Source organism: Notamacropus eugenii, chromosome 7 (assembly GCF_028372415.1).
Source record: "Notamacropus eugenii isolate mMacEug1 chromosome 7, mMacEug1.pri_v2, whole genome shotgun sequence".
In the NCBI taxonomy this organism is placed as follows: domain Eukaryota; kingdom Metazoa; phylum Chordata; class Mammalia; order Diprotodontia; family Macropodidae; genus Notamacropus; species Notamacropus eugenii.
In genome coordinates, this window is record NC_092878.1 from 92,384,857 (window position 1) to 92,407,913 (window position 23,057).

Consider the following 23,057-nt stretch of genomic DNA (forward strand, 5'->3'; position numbering starts at 1 on the left):
ACAGATGTAGGGGACAACAAAGTGCCCAAAACATCTTTGCTAGTTGTACATAACTATACATATATATGCTATAACTTTCTGGATATGTTCCCCAAATAAGAACAGTCCTTAGACCTGTTCTGTTAGGCCTACTTACTCTAGGAAGAAGTCTTAGAACCACAGTAACAACACTATAACATTCACCAGAGTGTGCTGATTTTGCTCAAGAATTTCTTGATTGTTAAGAATTAGGGATTTACAAGGGAAAAGAGTACTTCCCTACATTTGGTACTAGTTAAAAAGAGAAAAGCAGGTCAATAGAATAAACTAGATGAAGAAGAATCAGAAACAATGAAACCTAATAATCCCAGTGGTTCAATAAACCTCAAAATATAGATTATCTAGGGGAAAAAATTTACTATTTGATAACAGCTGCTAGGAAAACTGGAAATCAATCTGGCAAAAATGAGCTGTTAGAGCAACATCTTACAACATACCCTACAATAAATTCAAAATATGAGCAGGGTATTAGACATCCTAACATAAAAAGATAAGAAGCAGATAATATATTTTTCACAGTTGTGGGTAAGCGGCAAATTTTTAACCATACAAGGGATCGAGGCAATTACAAAATATAAGACAATTTGAATTACATGAAAGTGAGAAGCTTTTTTTGCAAAAACAAAACTAATGCAATTAGAACAAAAAGGGAAGTCAAATGGGGGGAAAATCTTTGTATTAAATCTTCTTGAAAGATTCGGTATCCAAAATATATAAACAACTAATAGAAATATGTTGAGACCAAAAACCATTCACAAAGTTGTCAAAGGAAAAGAATAATTATTTCTTAAAACAGAATTGCAAATTATTAACAATCCAATGAAGAATCCTCCAAAGCATTAATAATAAAAGAAATGCAAGTTAAAACAATCCCTCAAATTTCACTTTATACACAACAGATTGGCAGGTGACCAAAGATGGTAATAATTAAAGGTGAAATGGCTATAGAAAGGCAGGTTTACTACTGCTCTGTTCATTGATCCAGCCACTCTGGTAATAAATAATAATCATGCAAGAGAAAGGCTGTACTCTTTGACCCAAAGATTCTACTTCTAGATATATACTCCAAAGAAGTCAATGACAAAAACAAAGGCCCCAGATTAGAGATTAACTTTTGTGGTAGCAAAGAATTGGAAACAAATTAGATGCCCATACTAGGTGGACATGGACAAGAGGTGCACAAGAAGATATGTGATGTTATTTACAGCAATGGAAAGGATGTATGTCAATTAATACACTGAAATAAAAAAAAAAAAAACAAAGCATTGATAGCATCACCATTTTATAGTGTGATGCTGCTTCCTTCTCTCCTTTTGGCACCAAAAAGAGCCTTTATGGAATTTCTTATTGGTTTAAATCTCATCGAAGCAGAGAATCACTGACTTTGAGTCACCACAGACAAAAAAAAAAATACGGAAAACACAGTTCATAAGGGAATCATAAATTTATAGCTGGAAGGGACCTCAGCGTCTAACTCGTCCAGTCTCTTCATTTTATAGCTGAAGAATTGAGATGTCACGTGACTTTGATAAGGTCACACAGCTACAGCAGCAGCCTGTCCCTGAGAAAATTGCCTTTTTTGCCCCTAAAAATCTTGATTCGGGCTTCTGTGCCCAGGTGTTAATGTATATGTGGTCTCCATAAAGCAGGATTGCAAGAGGGAGTGAAATTCTCTCCTTTCTCTCTTTTGTATGAAATCTTTAGACCAGGGATTCTTAACCTGGGGTCCAATAGACCCACGGGTAGATTTCAGATGGCCCATGAACTTGGGCTGGAAAAAAAATAACATCTTTATTTGCACTAATTTAGCATTTCCTTCAATTATTTTAAAACCTTATCCTGAGAAGGGGTCCATAGGTCCCTCTTTACAGACTGTAAAAAAGGATTCACAACATAAAAGGGGTCAAGAACCCCTGTTTTCAAAGGCTTCCTCCTAACAGACTTATGTAAGCTCTCCAACCTATTGTGAGAAACTCAGCCTCTTGGGATACATAACACAGATTTTTTTAAACCATACCATGACATTCTAGCATTAACAGACCACATCCTAGATTGGGAAAATGCACAACCAAGGGAACAAGGGAATCTAGTGTACAGCCAGAGCAGAACTTTTCCATACAAAAACTGAAATTTTAATTTCTACTCACTTCATGGCTTGACTCTTAACCAGCTGCATCCCACCACTTCCTTCTTATTAGCAGTTGCTTTATCTCAGTAACAACTGCTTAAGTAGCAGCAGCAGCTGTAGGGTAGAGCTTGGGTAAAACTAAGCTGATACCTATTTGAGGGAAGATTATTATTTTTATCCTAAGCTGATACCTATTTGAGGGAAGATTATTATTTTTATCCTTAAAAGGTCACTGAACACAGGGCAGTAATAGGAAGGATGCCAGCAGCTGGTTCCCTTCCTAACTGGGGCCCCAGCAAAAAGTGGCTGTCCCTCTTGTTACTACTATTTGAGTAATAGCACATTTTGGCAATGCTTGCCCACTTGAATTACTTCCAAGAATGTCATTACAATTTATGGCGTTAGTGGTGGGGAGGAGGGGAATGCACGCTTCACAGGCCTTTTCCTGAAGAAAACTGGGACCTTCTGGGCACCAACAGGCCCTGTGACATTTGTGATGTGGACTCTAGCAATGGTGTATTTGAAGCAGTGTCTCTTGAGTTTCTCTTTGTTTTCGAAATACCTGATCAGAAACACAAGGCTAAATGATCTTCTTGAGGTCCCCTCTCCTTTTTCTATAGTCTTGTATTATGGATAAAGTGATGAATTTGGGAGTCAGGAAAACTGAGGTTCAAATCCCAGGTGAGATACTTTACAGCTATGTGACCCCGAACAAGTCATTTAACTTCAATGGACCTCAGTTTCCACATCTGTAAAATGAAAGGAGTTGGCTGTGATGACCTTTAAGGCTCTCTGCAATTTTAAACGTATGATCATATAGAAATTAGTTATTTCTATTTAGTTTAAAGAAATTAAGACAACTTTCAAAAATCCCCCAATGTGTGTGAATCACCTCTATTGAAATTCCTTAGACTTCTGTAGACCTGAGATAGTACTGAAAGGCAATTTTCACAGTCCTTTCAAAGTCCAGTGACGTCACCAGCCCATTAATTAGGGCAAAGTGTATTGCAGTCTGTTTTCCTGTCTTTCTGCACAGTCTCACAGACGCAGACATTGCTGCTCTTACCTTCTACATTCTCCAGAGTTTTTCTTTAAAAGAAAAATGAAATTTTATTTTCCTAGATAATTCAAAAATTATGTAACTATGTGACAATCTACAAACTAATTTGGCTACAAGCACTTTGGGAATTGAAATAAGTTAATAAATTTGAAATAAATTAATGAAGCCAGAAATGCTGTTGCAAGGAGTCAGAGGTGATAAAAAATCCCTGGGATAAAGGATGACTCAAGGAAATTTCAAAGCAAAATAGAGGAAATTAAACTTATTTTTGCAACAAAATTTCACATGAAATAAATATTTTTATACATATATAGTTTGATATTTAGGGGCAACTAGGTGGTACAATGGATATAGTGTTTGGCCTAGAGTTACAAAGACTCATCTTTCTGAGTTCAAATCCAGCCTCAAGACACTAGCTGTGTGACCCTGGGCAAGTTACTTAACTGTTTGCCTCAGTTTTTTCATCTGTAAAATAATCTGGAAAAGGAAAGGGCAAACCACTTCAGCATCTTTGCTAAGAAAACCCTAAATAGGGTCACAAAGAGTCAGACAACAACTGAAGCAACAGAAGAGTAACAACAAATTTCATATTTAATATTTTAAACATGAATATATTGCTGGTCAGGCATATAAGTGCCTAACAGATGCCTGTTGATTGATTAATAGGGGAAGGGCAGGTAAACTAGTGGGAGGGAGACAAGAGAGACAGGAAGTGGCATGTGCCAGATGGATCAAACCACAACTTTCCATTGGACTGTGGTGGTGACAGCCCAGGTCCTCAAAGCCCAAAGCAGTACCTCTCAGGCCCCCACAGCCATCGCTGAAGAGAGCATTTTGACTTGGCATTCTGGTGGCATTCTGACTTGGCAACTCATCCCCTTTCCAAGCCTCATCTATAGGAAACCTGGAAGAAGTTGCCACCAAAATCTCTGATACTGTCAAACAGTTCAACATCAGATAGTTTTATCAATGGAAATGACTCTAAGGAAGGTGCATTTGCCATCCATCTTACTGCTTTATCTTAAGGACCATAGGACCTTTCCATATGACTTGAAGCTGAAACCTCCCACATGTGGTGACTCCCTTCATTAGAACGTGAACTCCTTGAGATCAGAGATTGTCGTATGACTTTTTTTGTATTCCCAACACTTGGTACAAAGTTTCACACATTATAAATACTGGACAAATGCTTTTTCATTCCTTCATTCCCAAGAAATGTCTGCTCACATCATGCAGAACAGTGGGATTCCATGGAACATAGTTTGGGAAATGCTAGTATAAAGGAAGGACTGTAAGGTCTTAGAGATATATGTCTGTTTCCTAGGTGATAGGGGCTTATCTCTCCATTCAGAAGGTGGGGGGATTTAGTTTATCCTTTCTTCTTTGTATTCCCTACCTAAGACAGCTGTCCTGACCAAAAAGCTCTTTATAAAATAAAGGTGAGCTGTGCGTTGCTGCTCTTTGGAATACTAGGCAGCCTGGATGAACAGTCAATTTGTTTACTCAGTTATTTGCTAGATATGGACCAAAATAAAAACCAAGGGGTAGGCAGTTCAGTAATTATACTGAATTCCTGTGGGTTTCTCTTGACAGCATGTTTTATTTCACTTCCCCTTAAGTGAAACCTTATATTTCAAATAGTAATTTTCAGTAGGGGCAGTAATCATCTGTTTTGTGTCAGGACAGGGATTGAGATTTATACAGGAAATCAGAAACATAGAGAGCATTGGTCCCTAAGATATCCAGGGATGAACTTCCACGGGTTTACAAAGGCTTAGGATAAGAGCTGATTGTTAAATTTTCATTGTGGGAATTTATACCTCAGAAATCAGCAAATGCAACAAATCAGGGCTTGATCTATCATTTTGTTAATTTGTCTAGACTTAAGAAAGTGATGTGGAAAATGTTGATAATGCAAATAAACCTTAAAAGTGTGTTGTTTGTATCAGTATACTGTGTGTGTGTGCGTGTGTGTGTGTGTGTGTGTGTGTGTGTGTGTGTGTGTGTAACTCACAGGTGTGAAGTCATGGATCTTTTCAAGTATTCAAATAATAAATTATCTTCCTTAGAGGGCTGTGGTGAGAATAATGTTGATAAAAACAGTTTTGGTAGCTTTCTACTAAGGCACATTCTAGCTGTGTGAGTCATTTATTTAACTCACAGTCATTTAAGATGATGGGTCTGGAGTCAGAAAGACTGGAGTCAAATCTGACTTCAGACACTTACTAGTTGTGTGATCCTGGGTAAGTCACTTAACCTGTTTACCTCAGTTTCCTCATCTGTAAAATAATCTAGAGAAAGGAAACGGCAAACCACTGTAGTATCTCTGTTAAAAAAACCCCAAATAGGGTCACACAGAGTCTGACACTACTGATACAACCAAACAACATCTAAGTGACAGATTAAGTTCCCAGTCAGTTAATAAGCATTTATTATGCACCAGCCATGTGCCAGGCACTGTGCAGAGTGCTGATCAGCATTACTGGAGGGAGTTTCTACACATCCAGGAAATCACATACATAAAAAACAAACAAATCCCCTTAAGTGGCTGCTTTTGTCATCATTATTATTTTAGATACATTTTTTTCACAAATGAGGGAAAGAAAAAAAAATTCTTCGTTAGCCATTAATTAGCAACGGAATGGAACTCATGAGAAATCATCTTGTTGCAGTGTTCTGGCTAATCAAGAGTTGCTCTTACTAGTTTTTGTGGGTACAATATTTTCTTTTTAGTATGAAATCCCCCTATCAGGTGATAAGTGTATTTGTATATCAGTAATGATTGATGGAATTTTTTTTAGACTCACATTCTAAAAAGGAAGATTATAGTCTCAATATTAAAAGTAATTTTTAAAAATAGCCATTGTATAGAAGTTCTATTTTGAAAACTACCGTGTTTGATTTTCAGTCTCCATGGTCTTTGAAAAGCAAAGGAATTTGATAAATAATATGAAAATGACTCATGAGCACCTGGTTTTTGTGTATACAATTTGATTGCAATGAGAAAATTTCAAAGGGCAGATCAATTATCTTTTTATGAGGGTGTATCTTTTGTTTAAGAAAAATTTAAAGCACAGAAGCATCCGTTTTTGTCAAGAAATAAAGCCTGTTTACAGCAAAAATTATATTAAATTACAGAATAATATATTTATGCTAAGTCGTTGGAAATTTATTTGCATAAACAGTCGAGTACTGAAAAAAAGTTAACTTGCCTAGAGCCACACAACCAGTGTGTGTGCAAGGGCCTCACAAAGGCAGAGCTTGTTGGCCATTCCATGCTGCATCTAGCAGATCCCTAGAGAACCACCAAGTCTGATCACCAAATGTTCACTAAGTGCTTGCTATGTAGAAGACACTGTGCTTACTAAGTAATAACTTAAATAATTAATTCTAAAGTATTCCTCTTAATGAAAAATGCATTGTAATTATGGTATTTATTAGGGCTGGTGTTTTTCTTCCATTGTCAAGACTGAATCAATTTAATTATCTCTAAACTAGGGCTAAAGGACAAATAGTGCACAGCATCGTTCTTTCATTGACATTGCCCAGTGTGGCAGCTATTGCCCTGAGAAAAAAGTGATAAAAGGAGAAGTACTAGAAGAAATGGTGATTTTCCCAAATATTCCTTTGGGGACTATTATGAAGATCTGAAAATGACAGTAAGTCTAGCCATATTTGTAGGGAAGAGGGTTTGACATTGTCTCAGCTGACTCTCATCTCTTGTTTCTCTTGTCAGTCAAAAAGGCTGGGTTTGACTTCTCCACAATATCAGTGTGGTCTGCAAGCACAAGATAAGACATTGAAAGGGGAAGAAAGGGGACTTAGAGAACAATTATTAAAGGGGGCACAAGAAAGTATTTGAATTCACTCTTCATGCCACTCCCAAATTTTTTCCACATGATGCCTGCCTCACAACTTGATTTGGATTTTCCCTCTCTAAAACTCAGGGTACCTCTATGAGTCCATGATCCTGTGTTTGGTACTAGATCTGTGAGCACTGCTTTCCATTGTTAGGGATGGTTAGAAAACTGGATATAGCAATGATAATATTAACAACAAAAACATGTTGAACTAGATGGGCAGAGGAGTACATTTCCATAAACCTGAAGTGACATTTTATAAGGGCTTCTAGAAAATGAGTACACTTGCAGGGAGACTACTATGAGCCCAAAGGGGCTGAGTCAAACTGGTACCAGGTTGAAAACTCCATAATTCTGTTGTTCTGTGGGGTACTCTTAGTAATCCAGAGGCAGCTAGCTGGAGCAGTGGATAGGAGTGAAGAGCCTTCACTCAGGAAGACCTGAGTTCAAATTCGGCCTCAGACACTTACTAGCTGTATGACCCTGGGCAAATCGCTTAACTTCTACATGCCTTGCCTCAGCTTTTTCACCTGTAAAACAGGGATAATAATAGCAGGATTATGTGACGATAAAATGAGATAAAATATACTTATTCTCCTCTTCTCCAAACTACTTCCTTATATTCTCAGAGATAGATGACACATTCCCTGGGATATAGCAGGGTTGATGGAAGTGAGGACGGGAGGAATCTTAAAGATATAAACAACAAAACAACATTTATTGACCACCCAAAGTATTTTCAGCACTCAGATAAATGAAATTAATTACAGAAAGTCAACAAGTGATTTTTCGAATCTATTTAGGCTAATGACTGGCAATTGCTACTCTGAATGTTATTTAACATCAGTGAGGACAAAGCCACATAAATCTAATGGATGAATAAAGTATAGTGTACCTATTATATGTATTTGTATATGCACACTAAATCACTGAAAAAAAACCTTTACATTTTTCTATTTGTTTCCAGCTCTCCTTCCTACACTCTAAATATTCCTTCCTTCATATATACTTTCCTGTCATCCATCAAAAAAAAATGCCTGTCATTAACATGTGAGAATCAAATGATGTTCCATCCCATTCCAAGTTCTATTTTGTACCTTGGCCCTCCCTTTTCCCCTCCAAGAATACCCAAACATAGCAGCTAACAGGTTCTGTTCAACCTTGGGCAGCACCAAGTCTGTCATTACTTTCAATTCTAATAGGCTTCATGCTATAAGCGAGCCCCAATTTGTCCAATCCCATACCCCTCAGATGCACTATAAACATGTAAAATAATTGAATGGTTTCAAAATTCCATTTCCCCTTGGCCACATGAAGTTACTGGATTCTGCTTCCTAAATGTAATATCAAAGATTCTAAAAGAACAGTCTCCCCCGAACCTCCTCCTCCCCCAACTTAACTTGATAACAGGAAACTTTAAATTTGATCCATTTAGAATAAATGACTCAAAATGGAGTAATTTTAACAAATAACTGCTGTTTTCAAAATGCTAATCGAGCCCCTACTGTTCTGGTCTCTCTTGAAACTACATAGGAGGTAATTCTGACTATATTTAGAAACAACGCTGGTTCCAGGCCATCTGGTACATAATTTACGGGGAACAGCACTCTGTACCGTTCTGTAAACATTACCTTTCTAGAATAAAAACATCCACATGAATAGAAATCATTTTTACCAGGGTCCAGGCCATACCTAAATCTCCATCTCCCCATGGCACTTCAAGCCAGCCATAATTTAGGTAAGGTCGATTCATATCACTCTGTGAAAATAAAAATCCCTCTACGTTTACTAGCCAGGTTCTGTCATCCTGTTAAGGAGACAGGCGCTCAATTTAATATGACCTTTCACTTCATAAAAAGTTAGTTGGAAAGAAAAAAACAATCCTTTGAATATTTGAATATACTATATTTGAAAACATACTGATCATCCTCCTTTTTTCTTATTTATAAATTATGCCTGATGATTAATAATTTTATAGAGTAACTATATTCATATATGCACATATGTATGTATATATGTACACAAATATATGCATACATACATATATATGTATATATATTGAGATTCTCCCTTTATAAACTGTTAGACTTTATTCACAACTTGGTTCCTCCTACAGAAACAAGATGGAGAAAAATGTGGAGGTTCACCCCAGGGAAGGCAATCATTTCTTACACAGAGCAGAATCTATCACAACCACTTGGTTCTTGTTTTCCCACAGGAAAAGGGATAACACTTGTCTCACTGAGAGCTTTAGAGGGATTTGTGTATCCAGGGTAACTGACCATTTATCAGGTGTGTATGTAGCAGCTAGGTGGTAGAGAAGATAGTGTACCATAACTGGAGTCATGAACACCTGAATACAAATCCTCCCTTGGACCCTGGGCAAGTCAATTAATCTTTCATAGCTTCATTTTTTTCTGTTGTAAAAATGGGGATAATAATAGCTGTGAGGACCAAATAAGATTTTATTTATACATACACATGTGTATGTATATATATATAATATACACATATACACAAATTACTATAAGTACCAAGCCATACATTAAAAATGCGTATATATGTATATACAAATATCAAATATATTTATATGTAAATAATATATAAAATAAAATAATTACATATAATTATAATGTTCTACACTATATAATAACTTCTATATAAATATCAGACCTTCAAGTACTACAGAACAGTTAGCTATTACTCTGTTGTGGCAAGGATTCTTTCCGTGCATGAGTTGAACTTGATGGGCTCAGAGCTCTTTCTAACTCCAGAATTCTGAGATTCTGGGATATGGTTGAAAGAATGCCTAGCTAAAACAAAATTTCAGTCATCATCACATCCCCACAGAGCTGTGACGTTTCTCACTCTGGATTAGCTGGCCTAATTGGTTTGAACGCCGTGCTAATGAGCTTGCCTTTGGGTGACAGGCTGGCCCATTCTTGGTGCAGTTTACCAGCTTCTTTCCATGGATAAGCTGTGTCCCTGACACTGAAACCATCCTGTAAATGCAGGCAGGGTGAGCAAATCGGAGGGTCACTGTGAATCTATCATAACCAACTGGAAAAGCAAGTCTAAAAGCTTAAGTTTTACAGATCATATGCTATGCCCTATAGGGCAGCAATATATGTATATATGTGTACATGAATGTATATGGACACATGTGAAACATATAGACACATACAGTATAGCACCTTACCTCATGTCATATATCTGTGGAAAGAGTACTAACCCCTAGAGGACTTGGGTTCAGCCTCTCGTGTCTACTATCTCTTTGGGGTTGGGCAAGTTGCCCTTACCTGTAAAATGAGGGGTGGGACATGGCAGTCGCTCTTCTAGCTATGATCCTCTACCAAAGTCTGACTTCAGTTATCATTGTGGCCACGAGGTGACCACATAACAGCAGAGTTTGAGCTCTAGAAAGTACTGCTCCTTTGAATAGACTTTGATGATTGATGGGCCCATTTCTGGGCAGTATGTTTATTGCCTGAGGGCCAGCCTAGATTATTTCTCAGAGGCTTATCATTTTAAAGTTCATTAGTTGGCTTATGAATTTTTTTTGACACTACAACTCATCATCCTGACCAACTGCCACCAACCAGCAGATGAAGCACAAGAGCCCCGGGAATGGCAGCAGCCTCCAGACCAGTGGTCTTGCTTTCTGCTCAGCTGTCCCAGTCATCATTTGGGGAAGCAGATGCAGGCATGGGCCAGCCACTTCCACCAACTGCCACAAGCCAACCCAGTTGAAACAGTAGGGCACCCTGAGGGAGAGACAGGAGTCAGCAAGTACCAGGCAAGTCAATCCACTTCCATTACTTTGTCCCTGATGAAGATACCCACGACCCTGAGCCCAAGGGCCTTGGGAATAGCACTACTTCCAGCTCAATGCCCTCAGTCATCACCCTGAGAAGGAAGCCTGAGGAGGGAAAGCCTGGCAACTGCTCCTTTCAGGTGTACAGCCACAACTACTGAAGACTCAGTAAAGGAAGTTCTGGCAAATGGTTCAGAGTCAGGAACTTGAGATCATCTTATCAGAGGAAATGACACTGATGACGGGGCATCAACCTTTGCTTTGTCACTGCACCCTAATCAATTCATTGATGTCTGTGCTGCCATTCATATACAAAGAAGCTACTGCTGCCCTACCATTAGAAAGTTTTATGCATGATGTTATTTTCTTTTTTTTTTTTTGTAATGTTTAACAGTCACTGCCATACAATTGTGATTTTATCCCCCCCACCTACCCCCCACTCCCCCCCTCCCTCCCCACGACTGCATACAATTCTGTATAGATTCTACATATACTTTCCTATTGAGTATATTTTCACTATAGTCATGCTATGTAGTCAGACTAAGATAAATGAAAGAAATCGTATAACAAATCAGAACATGATACACAAACACATACACATACACAAACATGATCTGCTATAATATGTGAGTGACTTCCATATTTCTCTCTCTGAGTGTGGCAGGCATTTTGCCTTGAGATCCTCCGTTGGGATTTTTTTTTTGGTAAGAAGTTCTTGTGTTATTACAAAAATCTAAGTCTACCAGAAAAAACTCTCACACACTGTGGTTGTTGCTGTGCATAAAGTTCTCCTGGTTCTGCTCCTTTCACTCAGCATCAGGTCATATAAGTCCTTCCAGGCCTCTCTGAAGTCTTCTTGTTCATCATTTCTTATGGCACAATAGTACTCCATTACATTCATATACCATAATTTATTCAGCCATTCCCCAATTGATGGACATCCCCTTGACTTCCAGTTTTTGGCAACTACATAGAGTGCTGCTATAAATATTTTTGTACATGTGGGACCCTTTCCCATTTTTACGATCTCTTGGGGATATAGTCCTAGTAGCGATATTGCTGGGTCAAAGGGTATGCACATTTTTGTAGCCCTTTGGGCATAGTTCCAAATTGCTCTCCAGAATGGTTGGATGCGCTCGCAGCTCCACCAACAATGAATTAGTGTTCCAACTTTCCCACATCCTCTCCAGCATTTATCATTTTCTTGTTCTGTCATGTTTGCCAATCTTATAGGTGTGATGTGGTACCTCAGAGTTGTTTTGATTTGCATCTCTCTAACCAATAGTGATTTAGCATGATGTTATTTTCAATAAAACCAGAGGCAGAATATCAATTTGTGCAACTCTACCAGAGAACTGACTGAGTCACAGACTGGGTAAACCTCAGAAGCAGGATTTCCACCTATATCTTACTGACTCCAAACTGAAAACTCTTTCCACCATGCCATATACTACTGCTAAAACAAAAATCATATTAGTCAGGACAAATCCCTCACCTCTACTGGAAATGAATACCTGCAGTCCATCAACTGGCCAATTACCAAAACAGGCTAAGGTATGATCGCTTATCATTATACAGCAGGATCATAGAAATCATTTTAGATGGCTGTTTTTTCAATTCATTTTAAATCCCAAACCCACCCAATTTCAAAATCTAGATTCCATTTTTACCCGAGGCAGACATAGGAGTTTAATTATGTGGGCAACTGTCCCTGAAGTTGCAAATTACACTGTCCCCAAGTCCTAAAAACTCTACAGAAAAATAATATTTAATATCTCTTCTCTTGTTCCACCTTCCCAAAATTCAGTTTGCTTCATACGTTCAACCTGAATCTGTCTTGGAGGAGAGGCGAGTGGTGAGAACTGACCCAGCATCATTAAAGAATTGAGGTGATTGAGCCAGGCTAAGACATACCTCTCCCCACTACTGTTGCTGCTGATATAAGCATAAACCTGCTTCTTCCAGGCTATTTTCAGAGAGATACTGCTTGAAATGTGAATCTATGGACTTTAGGAGAGTTGGAAATGCCATTGGGATTTATATAGATTTGAACGGAGATCCAACTAATTATAATCAATGCCTTGTTTCTCTGACCCTATATTTACCGCTCTAAGCCTTACTTATCTAACTAGTTAAAGGTATTGCCCTTGTAGAGAACAAATGGCATTTAATAGTTTGCTCTATTTCATTTGAAAGAAGAAAATCAGATAAAGAAAGAAACTGTGACTTCCTACAGGGATACTCAAGACAAAGGGAGCAGTGCCTGCAAATATCCTCGCCAGAAAGCAGCATGAAATCTGAGAAAAATGGGCAAACTGTAAATCCTCCACTATGGAGAGCAAAGTCCAATCTTTATTTTAACCAAAATATCAGACTCATCCCCCCACAAACCTTTGATCATCTAAAGAAAATTGCCTTCTATTTGCTTACAGAGAGCATTTTCTCTCACTTTTGTTGAACCTAATCTTTGGTGGAGACAAATTTAGGCAAGAGAAACTGTTATTTCTACATTCAGTGGATCTCAAAGTGTGGTCTGTGGACTCCCTAGGGATCACAAACATCCTTTCTGGGGGGCTGGAAGTTCAAAATCATTTTCCAAATAATTCTAAGACATTATATGATGACTAAAATATTCTTCCTTTTTCCAATTACATATCTCTGAGGCCAAATTTTCTTCATAAGCTTCAACCAAAAAATATCACAACATATTGAACACAGAAGCAGATATGAGAATTCAGCTACATCCTAAGCCAGAGATTAAAGAGATTTGCAAAAAATATATTTTAAAATGCCACTCTTCTCATTGTTTTTTTAATATAGCTATACTTTTCATTTTTAAAAGTTATATGAAATGAATTTACTATTTTAAATGAATTAATTTTTAAAATATCAGTTTTAATTTCTAATAAGGTAAAGAGATACAATTTACATAAACAAAAGCTTTTGGGGTCCTCAATAATTTTAAGGGTGTAAAGGGGTCCTCTGATAAAAATTTGGGGAACCCTTGCTATAGATTAATGCTCAGATCTTTATCTGTAGCTATAAACTCTCTCTCAAGCTGGAAATTACTTCCGGCTGACAGTTGACCATGTTTCCCTGTGTGTTCAGCTGTCCCCTCAAATTCAAAATATCCAAATCAAATTCATTATCATTATCTTTCTTGTCAAATTTGCTCTTCCTCCTGTCTTCCCTAGCACCACCCAGGGTCAAAAATGAGGAGCCATAAATAACAAAAATAACAAGTTCCAATTTTCAAGGTGCTGTCATTCACTGTTAGACTTCTACAGTCATTAAGCTCACTAAATGCCCTAGGACAGGTGTTCTTCACCATTTTTTTGTGTCATAGATGCTTTGTCAGTTTTACAGAGTCTATGGACCTCATTACAATAATGTTTTTAAATTAAAGGAAATACTAAATTTCCATTAGAGGCTAGTGAAAATAAAGGCAATTTTTTCTCCCACTTAAGTTTACAGACTTCCAGGTTAAATAATAGCCCTTAATTTTGAAGAGGAAATACAGGTATTGTTATACCATTTTACAGATGAGAAAAAAATCGTTTTAGAGAAGTTTAGTAATTTGCTCAAGATCACAGAGCTAGTGAGTGGCAGAAATAGGGCAAGGGGCCGGGTCTTCTCATTCCTAGGGCACTGGTCTTTCCATTAAGCCAGACTGTCCTCTTGCAGTTGTCACCATCCAAGTACAGACCTTGATTATCTCGTGCCTGGTGTATTTCAATCTCTTTTTGGTCTCCCTGCGTTCAACCCCCTCTCTACTTTCCTGCAATCCTTGCCCCAGTGGTAATGGTAAAATACCGAGAGGTCAGCTTTCAAGAGATGCCTCCTCCTTGAAGGTGTTCATGAACTTCCCAGAACTTTCATAGGCCCCTAGGTGGCGCAGTGCATAGAGCACTATCAGGAAGATGGGGGAAAATCTGAGTTGATATCCAGTGTCAAACACTTCCTAGCCATATGAGTAAATAACTTAATCTTTATTTGTTTCAGTTTCTTTAGCTATAAAATGGGGATATAACAGCACTCCACTTCACCTGGTTGTAATGAAGAGCAAATGAGATATTTGTAAGCACAGCAAATATTTGTTTCTTTCTCTTTCCCCAATATCTCCTTTTTTTGGGGGTAACACAATTAATATATACCTTTGTCCTCTACTAGATTATAAGTTCCTTAAAAGGATTCCTATTTTAAAAAAATCTCCCAACTCCTAGTACAGTGCTTTGAATTGCTTATTAACTGTTCGTAGAATGAATGTAGAAAAAAATTGGATCAACTCCTAAAAAAATAATGGGTAGATGACTGTATTTTGCAGTTTTGATTGTTTTCTACAGCTTGATGTCATGCATATGTTGACATCTTCAAAATAATGGCATTTTTGGTCAAACTTTTCCAACAAATGGGTATGTGGTCTCAGTGACATTATTCTATTATTACTTTAGTTATTTGATTATTAACAATAATGAAAAAGCCTTTCTAAATATAAAATGTAATAGTTCTTCAAAAATTTTGGAGCAATGATTTTCAGTATGCCTCTTGTCCATTTGTCCAGAAGAAAGGCTAAACAAATATTATATATGTATGTACATATGTATGTATATGTACAAGCATACACACATATAATCTTTCCTTTATAATGCCTTTACTTGCCTTTATTTGGGATCTCCCACCCCCAGAATCTGACTCATCTCTTACTTCACTCACTTATTTTATTTTTCCCCCGTGGAAATTGACATAAGTTGTTCCTGTGATTTGCTTGTGTCTATCAATTACTGAGCTGAATACTTTCTTGCTTTCTCTGAACTTTGAATGGCTTCCCTCCTGTTAGTTTACTTGATTTCTTCTTTCTGTAATCACTAAAATAAGAGGTAAGGAAATTGAAAAGAAAGAAACAAAAACAAAGGACCATAACTGCCATTTTCAGAAACTCAGTACCAGAAGACCACCTCATTGAGAGAAGACTCATATCAATTAAATCAGGGCATCTTTAAGAACCAGAATGCAGTGAGCTAGTCTTTCCCAAACAACATTATAAGCACATACTTTGTGCCTGGACAAAACAAATTGTTATTCAGAAAGGAGGGCCTAAGCTCAGATCAAACCCTGCCTCTCCTACAAACCAGCAGTGTGATCCTGGGCAAGTCACTTAACCTCTGTAGCATCTCTGTAGCAAGCAACATTCTAAGACCAGAATTTGAGAGAAATTGATGATGTGTATGAGTGCAGGAAGTTTACATATCCAGAATTCCCTAGGCAAATCATGTGTCCAGAACCCCCAAAGGTAAATAATATTTCATTTTTGCTTAAAAACAACAAAAACATGACTGCTCTGTAGTCCCTCATAATAATCTTAAATATAAACCGTTACGTGGCATTTCAAACCTATGTGTAATTATTTTTGAATTTGTTTCCCATTTAGGCCTTTTTCAAACATTTCATTGTTTTCTCCTGAAATAGGTAACACTCCATAATCATCTTTGTTTTTTGAAAATCGCAGTCTCACTGAAATCGTTTCCCTAATTTGTCCAGCAGCTTTATTCATCTCTTATATTTTTTTTCCTGTTTAGAACTTCCCGTCTGCACAGGGTGGGAAAACAACTGCAGAAAAATTTATGACTTAGATCATTCTCCTCCGTGGATCCAAATTACATTGACCCTCTTTGGGCGGTCCATATTGTTTTGCTTGCACACCCACTGGGCACAGTTGAAGGAAGGAAGAATACCTTGCTCTCCTTGCCCCTGGTTCAGGGTCACCCAGAAACAGAAGGATGAACAGCTGGAATGTATAGAGCTTGCCACATCAATCAATAATATGCACCCCCACAGAGAGAAGGGTCAGTCAGCTGATGCATCTCCCGGGTTAAGAGTGCAAAACGAGAAAACCAAAAGAAAAGCAAACCATCCTTGCCTGCTTGCCAGGAGCTTAAGTCTGCTTCCGAGCCTGCATTGTGGGTAGCATCCCCAGCGTAGGGTGAGCATTTTGGGAAGATAGAGGGGACGTGGACGGGGGCCCCAGGAGGTGGGGAAAGAGCTGCTCTACTAACCTTGACTGGTCAGAAGACCCCAGCTAGCCTTTCGCTTGGAAGGGCACTGCTCCCCGCTCTCTAGCCTTCTCTTGGGGAGCATCTGCTGAACGCCGCTCCCGCACCCCAGGGGCTGGATTCCTGCGGACATTCCGGGGCTCCCGGTCCTTCCAGCTGCGCTCGAGGCGCATCGGGGTACGCTCCTCTGGGCGCAAGGAGCCCCGGTCGCAGGATATCGAGGGACCGTGTTCCCCCTCCCCTCCCCTGTCCTCCCCTGCCCTCCCCTCCCGGTATGTTGGTTGCACAAAAGAGCCTGTGTGCTTACACCACGCAAAGGCCACGGCGCGGAGCGCTGTCCAGGACCACTCCGGGGCGGGCTAGTGGGTGCGGGATGGGGGATGGGCTGCAAGCATTGCACCAGCTTCGGCTATTTTTAAAAGCAGGGACTCAGCTGAGCCTCGGCGGGAGAAGGCTTGGGGCACTGATACGAGATGGATTTTCTTGGGGGGAGGGAAGGAGGAAGGGAAAGAAGAGGCACGTAGAGGGAAAAGAGCTGGCCCCCAAGTCAGGAAGGACGCGGGTCCAGTACTGCCTGTGATGCGCGTTAGCCAAGGACAACTCTGGGCAAGCCGTTCACCCTTCTCAGTGTCCAAGGTGCTATGCCAGCCTTTTAAGTCACACACATTCCCAGTGCTATCAAGGTGATGTAACCTGGGCAAGAGGCTGTGTCATCCAACCCTGTGTGACCCTGGCCAAGTAATTTGTTAAATTACTGCTCACCTTTCTCGGTGTTCCAGGTGCTGTGTGACCCTTTAAAATACTCCCTCAGTGCCATCTAGGAGCTGTATGACCCCGGGTAAGTCATTTTCTCTCAGTGACCTAGGTGCTGCGACCTGGGAACTTGAGCAAAGTACCCTTTCTGTGCCATGTAGGTTGTATCTGTGACCCTGAGCAAGTCATAACTTCACAGTGTCTCCAGGTGCAGCCCTCAGGAGAGTTATAGATAGAGGTTTCCTCTGCTCCAAAGAAATCACAGCTCTGGATAAAAAATCATGGCAGTGGAAGGCAGGAGAAAGTATTGGATGATTAGGGACTCAAAAATCTCAGCCCAGGAGAGAAAGAAACTATTTTCACTGTTGTTCCTCATGCTCACCAAATTAACCACTATATAGGTGAGGTCAGCTGGCCAGCTCCAGTTGTCAGCCAGTAAGAACCTTATTTTAGAATTGGTTCCCCTCCAAATTCACAGCCTTCTTTCTGAAATTATAGTGGGTCATGGTGGTCCAGTTCCTATGCCAGAGATAAAAATTGCAGAATGAACATGTGTTTCAATTATGTGCCACGTATGTGGAGTGGTTATTTTGGGAGGTCATTTCAACACCTTGAAGAAGACTGCAGTCAATTTAGGTGCAGCTGGGCCACACACTTTTCAAAAGCCAGGAAAAATCTTAATAAGGACAGGGGAAATCTCTGAGACACATGTGACCACTACTACTTGCTGGTATGTAAAGCTTGAACTAGATACGTGGTCTCTGAGTCAAGAGCTATGACTGATCCTGGACCTTACACCCTGGATTAACTGGGCTGGTGATCTTATTACAATAGTGACTTATTTGGGATGTGTTTTGATGGAAAAAGGATATAGGAGAGGGGGAAGGACTTGCAGAGCTCTGATGTATTCTATTATTATTAATAATATTCTGAAGTCTTTACCCACCCTCTGGTGGTACATGCTGATCAAAACAAGGTCTTGGGATTGGTTCTTTTGAGTACTAAGCTGGAGAAATAAAATAACCTTTGAGGAGGCAAAATTCTTTCTCCTTTACTTTTTTTTGGGGGGGGGGGGAGGCAGGGATGGATCAAGACCTGTGATTCCATAAGTATGAGGAAATCCTAGTGTGGAAACTCCTTCCACTGATACATAGTGGCAATTAATAAGCAGTTTTAGAGTTTCCAGGGAATGCTGAGTGGCTAAGTGATTTATCTAGGGCAAGGGTGGGGAACCTGTGGCTTTCTAGGTCCTTGGGTACAGCCTTTTGACTGAGTCCAAGTTTTACAGAACAAATCATTTTCTTAAGACCCTAGACTCTAGGGTCACACAGCTGGAAAGTGAAGGGCAAGATATAAATTCCCTCTTTATTTCAAGACTAACTTTAAGACCATTTCATATAAGATAATAGATTTAAAGCTGAAAAATAATTTTAAAATCATCAGATTTTCACACACCTGCATCTTACAGACAAGGAAATTGAGGCTGAGGGAAGTTAAGCAATTTAAACCTGGATCATACAACTACTATGTGTCTAAGGCAAGATTTGAACTCAAGTCTTCCTGATTGCAAATCAACGCTCTATTAAGACACATAGAACATACTTTGCACTCCCTCATTTCTCCAAAATTATCCATCAATTATCCTCCATCAAATTCAAATCAATTGCCTTAGAACCATTGATTCAATATGACATAAATTCCAGTGTTAAGATTTATTTCACAAGTTCATCAAATGAATTATCCAGCGAAGACCAAGGATGTAAGTTCCTCAACTTGAATTGCCAAAGAAAAGTCCCTGGACCAGAGTTGTCAAACTCTAATAAAAATGAGACTCTAAACCATACTTAAGTATTCCTGTAGGCACATATTGACTTAGAAAACCACATATTAACATTATTTATGATTTACTGTATTTTAATTTATTATGTTAAATATTTTCCAATTACAGTTTAATCTGGTTTAGGATACCGTAGGCAGTTGCGGGCCATGTTTGATGCATTTGATCTGCACTATGTGCATGCTATCATTATCTGACAATAAAGATGCTGCCCCCTGCATTGCTATGGAAGGGCTTAATTTACTGTTTTTCTCTGAACAGGGCCAACTTTATCTAAGGCAGACCAAGTGAAGAAGCAGTTGTCTTGGGCATGTAACTCTAGCTGGAATGCATGGTCTATTGGAAGGCGTAATTTTTGCCAGGCTGTCACTCCTCTAGTCTCTTCCCATCTCCTTTTCTGATCCCCTCCCCTTTTCTCTGTCTAGCTCATCAAAGTTGCTGGTAGCTTAGGGATCTCCCAGTCTATTCAGTCTCTTTTTTAGTCTGGGAGAAAACTGCATTTCCCGGCAGGCCATGCAGCCTTTTGTGGCAACAAGTAGAAAGCCACAGCTTGGGATAAAGAGAGACTACGTTTGCCTTTTCCCATTGATTATAACTTCCACAATTAGGACTTCTCGGTCAAATTCACAGGTGGGAGCAAGGTGTCTGTCTAGAAGAATGATGTGTTAAATGTTATATATTCTTATAAAATTTTTATAATGAAGACAACTTGGAATTTTGTGACCCTTTTCCTGCCTTTTTATTGAAAAATCCAGACATCTTCCTTACTACTAATGTTGGGGCCAATTTTTGTTCCCCAAATAATGCCTGCCAATAATTTTGTCACTTGGGGCCTTGAAAAAATTCTAGTGAAAAAATTCTCTTACTTTTTTTGGCTAAAAACTAAACAAATATCTATTGGAAAGAGGCATATTCCTTTAGAGATACCTCTCCAGCCTCTAAAATATAGGGACTGCTTTGACAGTATATCTAGTAGAATCATAGGGGCAGCTAGATGGTGCAGTGGATAGAGCACCAGTGCAGGAATCAGGAGGACCTGAGTTCAAATCTCACCTCAGACACTTGACACTTGACACTCACTAGCTGTGTGACCTTGGGCAAGTCACTTAACCCCAATTGCCTCATCCTGGGTCATCTCCAGTCATCCTGATGAGTATCTGTTCACTAGATTCAGATGGCTCTGGAGGAGAAGTGAGGCTGGTGACCTGCACAGCCTTCCCTTACTCAAAACAAAGTCAAGTACAAGTCATGTCATTATTTCTCTGATGGCATGGTCTTCTTTGGCAACAAAGGACGAACACACATCAGCAGAATCATATGTGAATTGGTACATACATACATAAACATATATGCTAAGAAGCAGAATATGTATCAGAGTTTTTTCAGAGGCTAAATAAAACTACATACAAGCAAAAAGCAATGGATTTAATTTAATTTATCAAACCTTTCCAAAAGTCAATCACAAAGTTCTGTATTGAAAGTTATTTTAAAAACAGTTAACCCTCCTGAAGAGATCAAAGGATGGAAACGAACAGTTCTCAAAAGAATTGCATACTGAAAGATTGCTCTAAATCATTAATAATAAGAGAAATGCAAATAAGACCAACCCTGTGGTTTCACCACACACCCAACAAATTGGCAAATATGAAAACAGATGGGAATATTCATTGTTGGAGGGCACTGGCATGCTGATGCTCTGTTGGTAGAATAGTGAATTGGTCTAATCATTCTGGAAGGCATTTTAGAATTGTAAAAACAGTGACTAAAATGTCTATACTCTTTGACGTGGAGAGCCAACTGTTAGATATATGCTGTAAAAGGGTCAAACAAAAAAAGATAATTTGCACATACTCCAAATTACTCGTATTAGCAAAGAACTGGAAACAAAGCATATGCCCATTGTTTGGGGCGAAACAAATGGTGATAAATGAATGTAATGGAACACTACCTTGTGGTTAGAAACAATGAATATAGTGAATGCAGAAAAACACGGGGAGTCATGCAAAGTGAAGAAAATGTACCAGGAAAACAATATCTCTAATGACTACAATAAACTGAAAAAAATGAAACTCAGCATTGTGTAATTTATAATGATGGAGGTTGGCCCTGAAGAAAAAAGGAGAAAAACCACTTCCTTCCCTTCTTTACAGAGGTGAAGTATGCTATGGGTATGTTAATTTGCATCAACTGTCAGACTCAGTAGTTGTGCTATGGAACTGGTTTGTTGTTGGAGATTTGTTTTTTCCTTTCTTTTTTTTCTTTTGGTTCTATTTTTTTTTTTTAACAAGAATAACTTTTGGGGGAAGGCAGGCCTGCATTTAGAAACTTTGGAGAGGTACAAACAAAAGATATCAATAAAGTAATTATATATTCAGTCATTTATCAGTCTTGTCTGATTCTTTCATGACCCCATTTGGGGTTTTCTTGGCAAAGACACTGGAGTAGTTTGCCTTTTCCTTCTTCAATTCATTTTACTAATGAGGCAAGCAAGGTTAAGTGACCTGTTCAGGATTACACAGCTAATAAATATCTGAGGACAGATTTGAATTCAGAAAGAGGAGTCTTGCTGACTCCAGGCCCGGCACTCAATCCATGGCACCGCCAGATGGAAAAACGGAAATTGGCCATACAAAGTCACTGTGACATTTGGGGAAATAAGAAACTGGTCAATAGAAAATAAGAGATAGAGACATTTATATGTGTCCAGTGAAAAAAGTGTAACTGACAATAGGCCTGAAGGACTGGTATTGAGGCCAGTCTTGGTTATTATTCTTCATAAAATGTGTTAGAAGAGTGTTTGAGTGGTGAGATATCTAAGTGTGCAGATGTCACTAAGCTTTGTCCAGTAATGACTTGTCAGGCTGATAGGGATAAATTGCAGTACAACCATCTGAGCTTCTTTCTACAAGTGGGTAGAAAAGTGGCAGATAAAATTTAGTGGAGACAAATGCAAGACAATGCATTTGTGAAAAGATAACCCAAATTAGTTTATAAACTGAGGTATTTTGACTTGGGAAAATTATGATTTGTGAATCTGGGTAAATTGAAAACATCAGACTAATGTGCTTCTCTGGCTAAAAATAATAGGGACTGGACCAGTGATTTCATTGGTATAGAAGCCTCTGGTGAGGAGTTTCCTGTGTGTATACAAGTCAGCACCTTCCTGGGAATTTGTAGACTAGGAAAATGCCTAGAGCCCAGAGAGGTTAAGTTACCTGTCTAGGATCACACAGTGAGTATATGTTACAACCTGGATATTCCTGGTTCCAAGCCTCCTCTGTCCAATACCTCCACACTGCCTCTTTATGGCCAAAAAGGCTAACAAAATTCTGGGCATCATCAGCAAAGTTCGTGAGATTATAAGATCATTGATCGAGAGTTGGAAGGAATTTCAAAGACATTTAGTCCAACCCCTTCATTTTATAGATGAGAAAACTGAGGCTGAGGGGGTGATTAAGTGATTTGCTTATGGTCACATTGATAGTAAGAAAGTTTTGTCATATTGGCTAATAAAAT

At 38.9% G+C, this 23,057-nt stretch overlaps 1 protein-coding gene and 1 long non-coding RNA gene across 6 annotated transcripts in view; one reads left to right on the plus strand and one right to left on the minus strand.

Annotated features, from left to right (window-relative positions):
* Positions 1–23,057, minus strand: part of ASB5 (ankyrin repeat and SOCS box containing 5) — a 98,548-nt gene that overhangs the window by 19,318 nt on the left and 56,173 nt on the right. The window contains exon 1 of one of the 5 annotated variants that reach the window (XM_072623473.1): positions 17,714–17,798. The exons of 2 other annotated variants lie outside the window; for them this stretch is intronic. In XM_072623473.1, the coding sequence (XP_072479574.1) occupies positions 17,714–17,768 (55 nt within the window). In that variant the 5' untranslated portion in view covers positions 17,769–17,798. Of the gene's footprint in view, positions 1–8,779; positions 8,986–16,954; positions 17,201–17,713; positions 17,799–23,057 lie in introns of those variants that run through there. 2 more of the 5 variants (XM_072623474.1, XM_072623475.1) reach the window with 2 other exon arrangements.
* On the plus strand, positions 16,608–21,919 carry LOC140513628 (uncharacterized). Its single transcript, XR_011970259.1, has 2 exons — positions 16,608–16,881; positions 17,731–21,919. It is a non-coding gene; the product is annotated as an uncharacterized lncRNA (long non-coding RNA).